Source organism: Vanessa tameamea, chromosome 10 (assembly GCF_037043105.1).
Source record: "Vanessa tameamea isolate UH-Manoa-2023 chromosome 10, ilVanTame1 primary haplotype, whole genome shotgun sequence".
In the NCBI taxonomy this organism is placed as follows: Eukaryota; Metazoa; Arthropoda; class Insecta; order Lepidoptera; family Nymphalidae; genus Vanessa; species Vanessa tameamea.
In genome coordinates, this window is record NC_087318.1 from 6770828 (window position 1) to 6787854 (window position 17027).

The following is a 17027-nucleotide window of genomic DNA, read 5'->3' on the forward strand; positions in this document are numbered from 1 at the left end:
AATGCTATGGGAAAGCGAGTCAAAATATAGGCCTTAATAGATTTCAAACGGTATTTTGTGTAGGTATAAAATACGTAAAATATTCAATACTTTTTATTGACGTTTGAAATATTTACGGTGAAAGCTTAGCAGCAAGATAGCAGAATAATTATACGTTATTGCTGCGACAATCTTAAGACGAAATAGAAATTGGATTTATCCGTCTCGATATGAGCGCCATCCATCGTCGGATCAAATGCAAGGCGTGACGATGAATTATCGGATCTATTAACTCGCACGACTTCAGGATTCCATCGCTGAGTAGATATCGAAACATATAGAAAGACCACTTATTTTTGAGCATGAAAACATTTTTTTTTAACTAGAAATGGATTTTTATATGCATTGTAAAGCTTATGACATTGTTGATTGAACTCTTATTTCGTATGTACTTTAAAATAATTCTAGTCTATTCTATGTCTTCTAAACTCTGTACCGTTGAACAGGCGATTTGTACTAATTATTACGCGAGAACGAAGCAGGATGCGATTATTTTTCGCTCGGAATTGCAAAATGAATTCACTCTTAAAGTAAAAGTGAAAAAATCACCTCTAAACAGTTACTTAATTAATTTGTTATAATGGAGTAATTAATATGTGAATAATATTAAACAAGATATTGACCTGTATTTGGTATAATGACGACCTTAAAAGACAAAAGCTCTGAGTTGCCTGGAATAATGGATTTTGATAGGCACACGTGTACGACTGTGACGTGTGGGTAGTGTAACCTAACACGTGCTAGAACAAAGGCTGACAGACAGAAGTGTCAATATCCTGATGGAGAGCTCATAAGATGCCCCTATGACGACGGCTGCACTCATTCATACCATATAATAGCACTTTACTTAGTCTGTGGGAATGTTAGAAAGACGCATTAATTAAAATTAAATTAAGAATACAAAATAGACTATACATTTTTTTTAAAGTTTTATACTTTTTTTATTTTTACTTTAAATCAAAATAGAATACTATAGAAACAGTTTTTTGTGATAATTTTAAGCAAAACTTAGTTTGAATTAAAAATGGTCTCCGAATACGGAAACGCCACGCGGGTAATATTTTCTTTACAGAGATTAGATTCTTAACAGAGATCTTATTATTGTATTAATATAATTATTCAAAAACAAATACAAACAAGTCATTTCAAATTTACGTCGTAAGGAAGCTTTTAGATTCTATTAATGTCGATATTCCGACTCCCTAAAGAGTTAGAAACACGGAATGGAATTACTCGTTCCCCTAAAAGTCGTCATCAGAATTAGTGCCACAATTTACTCTGGATCGAAGTTTTGATATTTCCGCTAGCTTTCCTTCCTTTCTCAGTTTGTTTTAATAAAAATAAATTTTAAAGTTAAACTTCATAAGTATATCTTTATGACAGAACCGAAAACTATTATGTATTCGCGGAAAAAATTTACTACTTCTGTGTATCTGGTCAGGATAAAAAAATATATCAATTTACTATGTTGCATTTATACTGTATCTTCTACACGCACGTTTGGTTAATGGCCTCTATTATTACGCCACGTCATTAGCAAAAATAGTTAAAGTAATTCAAATACCGATTGCAATGTTTAAGTATTTTAAATTGACTCTTATTAATGTCGTTTATTAAAGACAACTTATTTTAACGAAACAACAAGATTAAATTATTTCTTCCATTAGATGTAAGGGTTCTGAAAACACAGAAAGTTATAAAATCTTAAGCGGAGACATGCAAACACATTAATTAATAGAACCAAAACAAACTTTACAAGTCTATAACCGTCTTGCCCCCGACAACTTTTACATTAACACCGGGAAAGGGGAGCCATTACGATTGCACCTATTACTGTGCCGTTAAGACCCGTACCGTCATCGGCAAATGTCGTTTGCTTTGTAACAATGCTCGAACTTTTATAATAAAGACATTATTAAAACATAATATTTATTCACAAAGCTTTTTGTAGAGAGAATTACATGTAACTGACCAATATTACACAAACGTCGGGCATCAGTAGTCAAACACGAGGCGAATTACAAACACTCACAGTACCACTGAACTTGTCAAAATTTAAATCCACGACCTTCAGTTACAATTCACGCGTTCAATCCACTACATAATCTCGACTCACAAAATAATGTTACAAACAAAATCGAAACCTTTATACTAGGAATTCATCAAATACATTTTATTTAATCAACAAATCACTCAAGCAAAGTAAATACCGCTTTAATACTCCAAACGTAATAAAAGTAAATCCATATGATAACGTACTTTACTACTTGATATGTGCAACAATGTAATGAGGTCCAATCAACATTTCAGCAAAACAAGCCCGTCAAATAAATCCAACAAATATTTTAATAGGCACATGCTGCGAGCCTCTTTATTGGTAGTATAAATGCGTCCGTAAAAGAACCAACCCTTGCAGGACAAAGTCGCACTCAACTATAAAATAAATCTAGCGAAGTTATCGTCTACAATAAACAGTCACCGCAGAAGGCTATCGTCAATTCCCACGCAAAGTTGCTGTTAATAAAAGCAACAAAATTATATATTCAAGAGTTAGAAGGTGGTGGTATAGCAGTTAGGGCCTTCTACGTGGTCCGAGTTACAATGCAAATTACCGCGGAGGGGTGCGTCGATGCCCTCTAACTGTGCGACTCGCAAAGATGGCCGCCGTAATGGTTAAATGAAATTATTAAGCATTGTCTTGTGAAATCGGCCACAGTCGACACCTGAGACTCGGGCTCTGAGGACTTAATGTGGATATCCTGCGCGTTTGCACTTTACTAACAACCTCAAATAGAGTAATCTCGATATAGAGTGCTTATCATTAATTTTTATATTTTATTAACAATAATTATTATTTTTACGTATGTATTTATCTACAAAAAAAAAAAAAGTTTAATATAAATAATATGCGACTTATTGATTATTATATATAAATAAAAAACTGACTTTTTTAAAATAAATTTTAGAAATAAAGACGTGTTCTCAAAACCTCATATTATTTATGGACTTTGTGAACGCTTAAAAAATCGTGCTAGGAAGCACTTCCACCCATTTCCAACGTCAAGACATTACTTACGACCCTCGACTGAAAGCTTTGTATTAAAATTTAAATCTACTTTGCAAAGTGTATTTTATACACGTGCTTCTGCAATTTTGATCGTTCATAAAGCTCCAAACAGCTACTATTATTACGTTTCACCTTAGCGGTATTGGGTGTTACGCATCTCTCCCTAACCATTCCGGTAACATTTCGACTTAGTCTCCCACGAATTTAGTATGCACAATGTTAATGTATTATAGAAGCTTTAATTACCTACTCGTTTGCGGCGTGCTTTGCGGTTCAAATGTTGATGTTTATTGTCTTAGTAAGACATAAATGACTCGAATTAGTTTAGATGTATTCAATATTAAATTAGTTAGTAAACTTCGTTCGAGAATATTTATAGGATCAACGCCGTAAAATTCGATCCATAAAAAGCGCTTCTATTATTCAGTAATGCGAAATCGATGTTCGAATTCGCGTCTTACAAAAATAAATTAATTTCAAAATTTGTTTTCGGCAACAAAGGCCCGAATCCCTACTCATGGCCATCTGAAATTCCTCTTTAATCCAACGCATGCCCACTCCGTGTTTTTAATTTCACACAAAAAACTGCTTCGAGTTGGTGATCAATCAAAACTCGCGTTCGCTTTTTTTATTCCCCATTGCAGTACGTACCCTTTCGCCTTTCTGTAACCACTATAAATGTGTCTTTATTATTTTGTTTGCAAAAAGGAAATGGATACACTTTGAATTAAATTAGTTTGATGGATTTTTGTTGAAATGATTTATCATCATATTGTTTCATAACTTAATAATAAAATTTAAATTTACCCTATTATAGAATTATATCATTATTTTTTTACTTCAATACTATACTTAATTAAAATTGTAAATATCATGAGCGTTTACCTATGAATATAATAAATATTATCGTCGGCACAAACGGAAGATTGTATAAAAAATGTCAGTCACTATTTATTTTATACACTTATGTACGTATATATGAGATATAATTCATAACTAAATGCTAAAATATAAACATAAAATATATCAATCACGTTGCACGTCCGTCAATTGTATGTCGTGATGGTTAGAGAAAGGTACGGACCTGCTAGACAAAAAATAAATTTAAATTCATATACGTCAAAGAAATATGCCATTACAAATTACTCAATCACAGTATCGTTATCAACTTATCATCAATCAGCAAACCGTACAAAAAAATCTCGCAATAAATTGAGATCTTGTAATTATCTTGTTCGAAATAAACCGCATATTATAATTTTGTCTATTCAAAAAAACTACGATTAACTTTAAGTAACTTTCTATTATTATAAATCTATAAATTAAGTGAAATTAATATTATTAATTTAATTTAATATTTAATTATCCTGCATTTGATATGAATACTCTTAAAATAATTTTAAGTTTACCTCTTATAATACTCTTCATGATTTAAGGTTGAATATATTTGTATTACCATTGTGATCAGTCCGTCTGTCTATCCGATCGTGTGTCACGGTCGATAATGTGTCTCAGTTATAAACTCGAATTTGGCTGTGACGCGACAAGAAGTAAAGACCACGAATTCAAACGAAAATAAAACTTGCCTTCCGCAATTATATTATGACTATTACTATTATTACTTATGCGTTACCGGCTTTTATATTGTTACAATATTATATTAAAGCTCACACTTTTCGTCAGTCCAATACGCTCATGGATTATATATTTTGTTTAAAAAGTAAGTAAGTAGAGCATATTAATGAAATATATACATATTATATGATTGAAGATTCAGTTTCTGTTTTCGGTGTGACTAATACTATCTAAATTTTACTATAATAACAAAACGCTTGCTAAAAACGTTAATTAAAAGTAAATTTTTAACTCATACTAAATCCATGAAACACATGTCTCTGAAATAGAATAAAAAAGAAATCGACGACAAACAGACCTTTTACAAGATAAGATGTAATCTTTACGGGTACTGATAATCTGCACAAAATCCTGTTTAAAGAACACGCAACAGTGGTTTTGAAGGACGAGCTCTTTAAATCTCAGGACACTCCCACACTTGCACAAAAGTTTTTACTAATGACAGACATACTTAACTTCTACGTCTATGCATTCGTTTATGCAATGGCGCTCTTGCATGTAACACCAAAAAATCCTTTGTCACGTAATCTGGATTACTTTTTTAAATAGTATTGTTGGAATAATACTCTTAAGATCGTGAAAACTTTTACAATATTTTACTTTATAAAAAATCTTAAGCGTTAAAGGATTTTGAATACGCAACGAAAGTTAATGCTATATATGAAATTTCATTGAAAAATACTTGTAAATAATCAATTTGGAATAATAATATATAAATAATTAATATAACATTTTTCAAACGAGCTACTCGTTTGAAAAAACGAGTTACTCGTTTGAAAAATGTTATATTGAAACATATTTTATATAGAAAAATAGCAACATTTTCAGTAAATTCAGCTTTGTAAGCGACTGCAACACGTATTGAACAAACAAAGAAACACATTACAAAGCTATAAACCAAACAACAAAGGGACCGACGTATACGTGTTGAAACTGATCCATCATGTCTCCTTTTAAAATAACAAAAACTCATATGATGTACACAACAGATGTTTTACGAAAAAACCAACCCCAACGACCCTTGTACAAAAACTTAAATAGACCTTAAAAAACGCCAACTGTAATTTTCTATTAGTATAAATGTAATTTCCTAAATTAACTTTCTTACAAAAACGTTTAAATGCAAATTTGCTACTCTGATGTATTAATATAGACTTAATTTTGACATATTTAAGAACACCACTAGTCCAATAATTAATTTATATCGAAATTCCAATTAAGATTACTTCTATCCTATAGTTTTGGCAGGTGCACCCAGATAAAAATTTTATACACAGTTTATCTTCGTTTTTATTAAATGATTATATTTTAATTGAAACATAATATGAAAGTCCATAGGTATAAGGCAATTTAATCGGTATTTGGATAGCTCAATTCGAACAACAAACATTAATATCGGAAAGTAAACATAATATCGACCAATAAAGAGTTACACATATCAACATGCAAAATTCCAATTAGATTCCAAACGTATGAACGTGATAAAAGAACCGTTATTGAAGTCGCTTATCTGTGTAATTAGAAAGGAACTAAGCTGGAACCATTTGCGTTTATAATGGGAACTTTTGAGCGCAATACAGTTGTTTGATAACAGATAAAATATGTGTATTGATTAAGTTACAATAAATAAAAAAGGGTTATGATAATTCCAAATGACACAATTTCATGTCACATTTATAATGAATTATTTCCTACTTAGTTTCTCAATACAAAATAGAAATATTAAGGCCTCTTTTAGTATATAGTAAATGGGTACAGTCGTTAAAAGCTTGTTGAAAAAATTATCTTCCACGGAATTGGCCTTTTCCACTTACCGCGGATTCGTCATAAGGGAATGCGCCATCAAATATTCAATTTTAAAACAGCCGCTAAAAGCGAAATGTCATCGCCCATACAAACGCAGCTGGGACAAAACGATTTAGAAATTTTGATACAGATGGGACACGCACTTCACAAGAGATAAAATAAGAAATTGCATTAGCAAAAGTGGAAATTTAAATGAAGATGACATAAACATTGACTCAGCTGTAGTGAAATTACCGTCAATAACTGTTTAGAGTACGCTAAGAGGGTATGTTGATGACATGTCTCGAACGATATAACTTCCTGAAAATTATTCTGTCAAGAACAAGAAGACGTCAAGGAGTAAGAAAAATTTCATTAGCGCCAATCAAAATGACGAGGTCCAAAATGAAGCTCGTAAAGAGAGTCGTAATCACGGACTTCAGCAGCACCCCTCAACGTGAGGTCTTATTAAAGGAATAATATTTACAAAACGAGACGCCTCAGAAATCCCCAAATTAAGATTTCGCTGAAACCCGCCCAACTTCCACAAAGTGGAATCATTAAATTAAAAATGTAAACTTTTCTCTTAGCAAGGTAATGGGCATCCCGATGTAGATAAATAGATGAAATAGCTGCAAAAAGGAGCATTTTCCTGTTCATTAAATTTTTCCTTCACTTTTTATTTCGACCCCTGGTGCTAATTTTGTTGGAATTCACGCCCCTTAGCTCCACCCGCTGGGGCTCAATCACAGAAATTTTATATCCGGAATTAAATAAGTACCCGACCAAATTACGAACAAAATTTAATATGAGCTTATTTTTAGTCAAGCATCTTAATTAATCAGATACAACATCCTACTTATTAGATTCGTATCTTCAATTTCCCGCGATTTCTTTATTATTAAAATGTGTACATAAATATTTCGGTGCTTCTTGATAAACGTTGCTGTTCGGATGACTTTGAAGTATTTCAAGATGTCAATCAAGAAATATTCTCATCAACAGCAACTTATTCCAAGGGTGATTTATGTTGCTAACTCAATTGTCTATAAGATCGAGCTGTAGAGACTCCACAGGAAACGTCAGCGAGGTCGGTAGTAAATGCAATTATAGCTACTAATATGCCGTCTGCAACCAACACCCTCTATCACCCTGCTGCTTCAAGCGATACTTCCCTTTAATTGTTTTGGAGAGATCATTTAGAAGTTAGTTCTTATGATGTTGCACCTAAGTTTGTAAAACAGTTTTAATAAGTAGAAAATATCTTTAATTTTCTGATATTTAAAAATTCCGATTTATTCCTTGTAACATTTATGTATACGAAAACAATGTTTTATGGTATAAAATATAGCTAATATCTTATTCCATCAAACATTGTTCTCTATATTGCTTAACATATCAATTACTGTTTTAAAATTGCAAGAAAGCGATACAGATTTAAAAAAAAAAAACTAATTTTATGGAAATAATATCTCTTCTAATACCATATCTTTTATAGACAAATGTTTGTAATATCAAATTCCCTTTAAGATATTGATTGGTACAAATAAGGAAATCGAATTATTCAATGTCCGCCCTTCATTTGTTTCCTCTCCCCTAAAGCAAGAGATGAAGAAATTCTTTCTGAGTTTTCGATTACTTGTCCAATTAATTTTATAGATTCATTTGTCTTAGATGCTTTGAAATATTCATTCGCTGAACTTCATCGAATCAAATTTATTTATATGTTCTGTTATACCGTTACGTCATAAATTAATTGCAATATAAAATTTATGACGATGAACCGTTATATAAAATAAAATATTATACACGACAGAATTCGATAACTACTAAGGTAGGTACCAGAACTTTAATTCCAATTAATACGCAGTACATTCATTAATGCCAAAAACGTTATGAAATATTGCCAATTTAAGTCGTTGTTTATTTTATTTCGTCATTATTATTGTTAGCTACCGTGTAAAAAAATTACCAATATTTTGAGTAACAGGAACTGATGAACAAAATAAGACAAAGTATTTAACGATATAAATAGCGGTAAGCCGTTACGTTTCATCAACTTTACTTGGATAATCTGCACCCTCCTCGCAGTGACTTGGAACATACACGTGTGGGTCAGGGAAGGTTTACGCAACTCGGGGTATTGTGATGAGAGGGAAAGTTTACGTATCTCACGCATCCGCGCGCAAGTGGGTGAGTGTGGTTACCGGCAACCAATGCACCGACCATTCATGACATAATTTACAAGAGGCCTCATTAAACACAGGAATGATGCACATACTGTAAATGTAAATTATGATTATGATTGATTGATGTAACGATTTGTTGTATTCTTCAATTAACTGTTCTTTGCAGCTCTTCAGTTTCTTTTGCTCGATACCACCCAATATATAAATATGTTTTCAATTATCTGCTTTCGGTTTTTAGTGTTCAAGATACTTAGACTCTCACAACAGACAATTGGAAACGAAGCTTAATTAGCAGAGGATCACGGGCGCAATGCGAGATGTGCGAAAAAAAACGCTTTAGTAATTAATTTTTTTTTTATTTATGGTTACAAATAATAATTTTAAATCTTTTAATTCAGCTCGTTTGTATTTTCGTCGTATTTTATTATTTGGCAAAAGTAATAAATTTATCGATTTCAGGTATTTTATATATTTGTTTTTTTTTTAAATATGATACTAAATATTTGATTTGATACTTGCGAGATTTTACTATGCAAATAATTTGTTACCCTCATTTTAAAAAAAAAGAGATATCATGAGCTCGAAATGTGGCACTACTGGATTAAAATCTCCTCTCCTTTGGAGAGGAATTTTCGGACCTTTGTATACCACACTGCTTCATTGTGGGTTGGTGGAATTAGAAAAAAATACTTTTATAATTTGTGGTTGTTTTTTTTTTCTATTAACGATTAAATGGTGAGTACATCGGTATGATATATTGGGTTTTTTTATTTTATATTTTAGTTTATATCTCAAGAGAAAACGATAAATTATCTAGTTATAATTTATATCAATTTATTAGACAAATGTAAATATAAAGATAAATTACTTTGTAGTATTATAAAAATAGGCGTCACCTTGGTCCCTTTTACAGAACATTTTCATTCTGTTTCCGAAGTGAAAATTACCCACCGACGGTCAAAGGGTTAACGATTTAGTGTTTATTTGAATTCGTCCTTTGTATAAAAGGCGTCAAAATGTAAGTCGATCCTTTGTTTTGATTTCTGTTTGCTTTACTAAAAACCTTCCCTTCTTTTAAATACCTTATATCCCATTAAAAACATTTATTACGTTTTTATGTAATGTAAATGTTCCAACTGAGTTCTGTTGTTTGCTTATAATTTTTTTATTTAATAACTAACTAATAACTTTAAAAATATCTTCGTTCAAATTTATTTATCTTATTTTAAAAATAAGTTTAGGATTCATAAGCGATATGAAATGACATAGATCTGTTTCAATTTTGAGTCCATTAGTTTAATCACGATAAGTATAATAAGTATTATCTTGATTCGTCTCCGTACGGGCGGCAACTCAAAGGATTATAGTATTTGTTAGATTTTATAAGGCGTTTGATGTAGTTTGAACTATTTACTATTTTTGTAACTCAGATGGTAAAGTTGAAATATCGACAAATCAAAAATGATTTATTGTAGAGTTTACTTGAATAAAATATTTTGGATTTTAATAATTTACATACGTATATAGTTATTTCAACTTTAATACAGTGTTTATCTTTGATTTTGACTATGTTGACTGTTTACTCAGTCTTAGGTTTTGTAAAAAGTTATAAATAATATTAAAATTATCGATTGCCATATTTGACAGATGTGCTTGTTGATACAAAACGCGCTGCTATTGTTATCGGTATTTTTATTCTATGACACGTATGGAATGCAACAGCAAGGCTACTCGGCATTGCGGTGATCGACTAAAACATGAGAGAGAACGGAATACATCTTTGTGTTCTTTTATAAGTACCACAGCATGGCATCATTCCTCAATGAGGTGTCTCAGTGGGGAGCCTACAGTAGCTCCGCGGTCTCTTTTTGTGCGGCCAACGTTTTATCAAACATGTTAATGGCCGGCTTTATGATGCCAACAAAAGAAGCGTGCCAACGGAGGCGTTAAATCCTTTACGATTTGATGATGATGATCATGAATTTGTCATGGGATCAACTTGGACTCTCGTTACTGCTCATGCGTGTACTAAAATCCAACGAATATCACTATTGTTATTTTATTTTTTTATAAATCATACATTGTTAAAAAATAATAATAATGTGTTACTTACCGAGCTCATAAAGCTTTTAGAAATTTAATCAAAATAATAATAACACAGTCATGCTCATAAAATTAAACATAAATAAATGCATTCAAATATACATGGACTAAACTACGGACAAAGATTTGTAAATTTATCTGTGATTCGTTTAGGATTTAATTACCAATATAAAATTATAGAAAGGGTGTAACCTGGAAGCAAAACAACGACAACTAACAATCACCCACAATGGTTCTGATACATTTAACAGTAAAATAAAACACACCACCGAACATGTGCAATCGATTGTATAAGGAGAAAATGGCCAATCAAGCAATTAAAACATGATTTAATAAATTCAAATGTCAAGGACAGATGACAAGATTAATACCTTAACTATGTATGGAATTTGCAAAAAATAAAAATAAAACATTTATAAGAACACACATTGATAAGCAATTTTGATGAAAAATAATACTGTGCTTAAAAATCCTGCGACCCGGGTGTGTAGTTTCATCGTGTGGTCTTCCAAGCTAACCCTTTGGCCCGCGACCGACCAGTTTAGTGGCCGAGCCCGCCCGAACGTTTCCGAACGTAACCGAATCCGGCCGAACGAAACCGAACGCGCGAGAGACTTTGCGACATACCTGTCTGGCGCTTTCATTGACAGGCACCTGAAATGAAGAAAAAAAAGCCATCCAATTCGTTGAATATTTAAAATTTAAGAAAAATTTTGATTCGATTTTTGTAATTGACACAGATAAATTTACATGCATCTAATAGCTATAACTTAACTTTAAAAAATATACAAAAACAATGTAGTAGAGATAAAAATCAGAACAAACTTGAATATAAAAAAAAGGATATAACTCGCTTAAAAAGTATTTATGTTCAATGGACAATAAAAGAGTTTAAATAGAGAGGCAACAAAAATGAAATATAAAAATTAAAAGTAAACATTCAAAAAATGAACAAACAATAATGTGGCAAAAACAGTTAAAAACAACATTGCAAGATGTATTAGGACAGTTGTTAAAATATAGGGTAGCGTGAAACGGCTTGACTCCGATGATATTGTGCGCTTGCACGCGATCTCGTCGTGTTTGCACTCTGCCATTCCATACATTTAATTCAAATTATTTTTTATTGATTACAATTTGTCCCTACTAGTTACGTCTGTGCGTAATTATTGACAATCAATAAAGGTAATGTCAGTAAGTCATTAATATTCATCTTTGAAAACTATATAAATATTATATTAATAAATAAGAATTCAAGATGATTGATTTTAAATTATTTTTAAAAATAATATTCAATTAGCGTGATTAAATTCATATTTAATGTAATAATTTATGTTTACATGATATTATTTATATTATATGGCAATCTATAACCGTTTGGTTCAGCAATAGAGTAAGTCACAAATAGAATTCCAACCATATGGTAAGTAGATCATGATTTCCAATAAAAGGGAAACAAAAGTATATTAATAAATTGACCGATTAATATTGAGTCATTACGGTATTGTGCTGCCCTATCCCAATGGACGAATTTATTAGATTATTACCGGACGAGATCACGCAAACGAAATCGTAAAATTAAAGGAAGTCAATTTGGTTAAATTGAATCCAATTCCATAAATTTCATTCCTATTAAATCAATCAATAAGGATGTACTTTTATTCATGTTGGTATCAAATATCTTATCCACTATATTATTAAGACATTATCAATAAAGACATTTAGTATTTTGGATCAATATAATTAATAATTTATTCTTGTTTCAATTTGTTGCGCTAATTATGTAACATAATCAAATGCCGATTATCTACGGTCGAAATTTTAAATGACTTGAATATTACTAGATATAAGAAAACTATATGGATAAGTAAGATGTCATGACGCTGAAATCAATTTATTTAAGCGGAACAAAAAACCAATGAATATATCTTGCTCGGTTACGTATTGCAGTTCAAACAATACACTTCGCGTGTACGCTTGTAAGGCCCTCGATGACTATCGTTTTGTGTTATTTAGTTGGCTCGCTCTTTTCTCATCGATATTATAATCGACGGCACTTACAACGCAGATAGCGAAACATACACGTAATAAATTCAAAAGGAAACGTACTCGAAAAAAACCAATCTATCAATATTAGAACACAAAAAATAATGCAAGTCAGTTAATAATCCTGAATCGGCAATCGACAATGGAAATAAAGTCACAGTCACTTTTTTAATAATGGCAACTCAGTTTTCTTTTTTATCGCCACCCTAGGTTCGTTTGACATTTGAACCGGCTGATGACTTAGCCACCATGATTGATCGCTACAATTCTCTAAATAAGCGCAATTTAGCGTTTATTTTACCTTTTATTCACGACAATATCTTAATAAAAACTGTAACTGCATTTATTGTAAGTACTTTTTTCAAATTAAAATTAATTCACGTTCAACAAATATTTAACTCGGAAGAGTTGTTTCTTAAAACTCACTTCGTGATGAGAATAGTTTTCGGATGACCACTGATAATTTGTTTTTACCATTAACATACTTAAAAATTAACTGTTGAATTGTGTCTGGTATTCATTTGTCAATCCGCAATGTCATTCAAATTTCGTAGTTGAGAGATGATTACCGTCTACAGTAAAATGATTTTTCGACGCATATCATAAAGTTCGAATTAAAATTCCTATCTAAAAATATAATGTTTTAAGGCGGTACGAATAGAGAAAAAGCGAATTTAAGACGTAGCTGAAATAATTAAGACTCAATTTTGTTTACTTTAACAACCGAGATAAAATGTTATGACTGACCGAACACAATTTATCATCAAACCAAGTATCCGCCCAAACCGTAACAAATGTCTTGTAAATAAATCGAACACTAACGTATCGAACATTTCTTGTAAAATTCCCAAAATCTAAACTGATGGACAAATAAGTACATCAACATATTAGATGTCTATTATTTTATAATTTTTAAGGATAACATATTTTCGGATTGGTTATATTAAAGAAAAATGGAATCGGTGTCTTTTCTTTATTATGTCTAATGTCTTTTCGTGCACTAGCACTGGACCAACAAATGACAGCCAAGCACGGGAAATAAGATGTTACGAGTATGTCCCTTGTGATTATAATTACTCCTGCTGATTCGCCTTTCAATCCAGAACACAGCAACACAAAGCGTTGCCGTTAGGCGGTAGAATATATATACTGATAAACGGGTGGTACAACACAGACGGGATACAGAATGTTCCAGTATTAGTGTATTTAATATTCAATAATTATACTATAGCCCGGTCGGCTACTCGCTAGATAAACGTCAAAATATGCATGAGTGGAAATAGAAATAGCAGGTCCCATCGTAACAGATAAATTAAGCTTGACAGGTCATAAAATTAGATTGATATGTTCTAGGCTACACGTCCAATTGAAAGTGATATGTCGGGATGTAGGGGGCTAGTCTCTTATTTAAGCCTATTTAATTATTATAAATAAACTCGTGAATGCAATTATTGTTTATATAAAAAAAAAGTTATATATTCAATAAATTTATATGAATAATTAATAAATGTTTGATGTTTATTCTAGTTTATTAGTTAGTTTATCCAATATTTGGACAAGGCAATTGTTTTCGTCGAACTAAGCAAGATGAAAAAGTATTATAAATTTCATAAGAACTTTAAATGTCTCTTTATGGAAATATTTCAACTTCTAAAAACGTTTACTTTCATTTTAATATGTTATTTAAGTAAATATAAATTTCTTCTTATTGTTCTATCATTAATTACGCTAACAGAACTAAGATTGTAAAGTAACTAAATGGACTTTGTATTGCACAAAGTACAATAAAAATCGGTACGTTATTAAAGGTATAACGGTAATATTCTATAAGGATCATTGAAAACGACGATACTTACTTGAAATATAGAAACTGGCAATGATCTCAAGGGTCTTGAAATTACAGAGCTCTCAATTAAAATGAAAAATAATTATTTTCCACCCCTTTTGCAAATCTGATTCGCGAAATTAATAATAAATTATAATATGGATTTAATATTAAACTTAATAATATAGTATTGTCCATAGGAAATGTATGTATATCTAGTGCCTGTAACAGAAGTTATTAATAACGATAATTTATAAATATTGTTTTTTTATGGTTACAATAAGACCATAAAGGTCCTTCAAAAGTAGTTTTATCTGACATTATTAGTTTTGCACGACAGGCCTGGTTGAATAACCTCCAAACAGTCTCAAACTGTCACTTTTTATACTGATATAATTTACGGTAGGTACCTACTAGCTACTCTTATTTTTGTAACCGTGCCAACCTTCACTAACTATATAATTAGTCATATGAACATACTACTAGTTACTATAAAATTATTTTGGACTGGAAAGAATTATGTGACTATATTGAAAACATTTGACTTCCAAATTATATTTGTACCTGACATTTAAATTATAATTACGTAATATGCGTTATTCAAATTAAATAAGATTAATTTTAGTTATTTTTAATATATATATATGAGTGTCAATTACGCTTACTATTTCATTTTACGTTATAAATACAAAAAATAATTATTTAAGAGAGTTGTATACCAATTTCTTACCACACCTGTTCCTAAAACAAACTTTTGACACCATTAGAAACATTTTTCGAGACAAATAATGTTGAATTTATCCTCCCGAGACACTTAATTTTCCGACAGTCGCGATACAACCCTGAAAACAACCCAATTTGAGCATTACTTCTTACTTGGATTCAGGTTACAAGTTAAGGTGCTCCTACACTACAGCATTTATAATATACTTATGTTTATTTATTGTAGAAGCGTTATATTAAAAAAAAAATCTTTAAGTAAGCAAAGCTTAATATATAGGTCTCATTGCTATTAAAACATGTAATTATTACTGTATTTGTAATGTCGGCAAAAACCTCATCAATATTACATTACATTCACTAACATGCATATGAGTACATTTTATTTATACCTAAGCACTAAATTAGCTCACGCCTACTGCTTCATCGCTATCATGAATCATTCGTACATCACAATACTTTCATGAATATAGAAATAACTTTGTGTTAGATTACTATGCAAAACAAAATAATTTGAATAATATTATTTATTTAAATCACTGATTTATACCTAAATATATTAGACCTTTTATTTTCAAAGATAGATAATTTAAAGTGAAAAAATATTTTAATATTGATAGTATTCTTGGAATAGGGATTTTTTTTGCAGGTATATGACTATAATCAATGTTCAATATAAAAGAGACTTTTATGTTTATATCTCTAAAAACATATTAAAGCATATCTTCCAATGTAGTAGCTGCCTTGTTACCCCTTTTGGTATTGGCGTCAGATGAAAATCCTTTTTACTTTTCTTATTTATTACAGTCTAAAGAAATATTATATCCGAATCGTTTAAGTCCTTGCTCCATTCATGTAATCCTAAGATTAGAATGTTTTTCTACCACTAATTAAAGGGGTAACTTAGAATACAACGATAAATCATTTGCAAATCCTTTTAATTTATTTTTTTCACTTTGACTATACGATTGATAAATTATTCTCGAACAAAATAATTTAATACATTCAATATAGAAGGAGGAAAAACACCTTAAGCTGTCGTTAGTCTTTAATAATAATAATCTTTAATAGTAATACTTTACTAAGGTATATAACGGGTGAAAAGTATTACCTCTGGATAAGCTTGAGATCTTGAAATGAGAGAGGTATATAGCACAACGGGAGCGATTAGCTGCAGGCATCGACCGAGTGCGTGCTCACGATTTATTTCACATAGACAATATTAAATTTACACTCGCTAAATTTCAATTAAACGAAATTAAACTTTATTCATTAGCGTTCAAGGTATTGAATCCTATGACCAGTTTCATCGAAGTGCATCAATATATCGAGTTGGTAGTCTGAACAGTTTAAGGAAGATCTTGTCTTAGCTAGGAACCAGTCCGTATTGAATATGATTGCAAACTATAGCCTAGTTCTTGAGTCAAGTTAGCTTATTTATTTATAGTAGCATGCTTGTTAAAATATACTTGAAATTAAAGACTAACTAAAGATATATATTATTAAGATTTTATATAAATTATTATTTTGAAACTATAAATTAAAAGTATCTGTATTAAATAGAGTAATTGTAATACGGAAATGACAAATAGACATTGATCAACCAATCAACGTTGTA

The 17027-nt window shown here is 30.9% G+C and overlaps 1 protein-coding gene across 7 annotated transcripts in view; it reads right to left on the minus strand.

Annotated features, from left to right (window-relative positions):
- Nucleotides 1-17027, minus strand: part of LOC113392814 (dachshund homolog 2) — a 128719-nt gene that overhangs the window by 93610 nt on the left and 18082 nt on the right. For 2 of the 7 annotated variants that reach the window (XM_026629428.2, XM_026629420.2), the window contains exon 2: nt 11446-11472. The exons of 3 other annotated variants lie outside the window; for them this stretch is intronic. In XM_026629428.2, coding sequence (XP_026485213.1) covers nt 11446-11472 — 27 coding nt within the window. Of the gene's footprint in view, nt 1-11433; nt 11473-17027 lie in introns of all 7 variants that reach the window. 2 more of the 7 variants (XM_064215934.1, XM_064215933.1) reach the window with 1 other exon arrangement.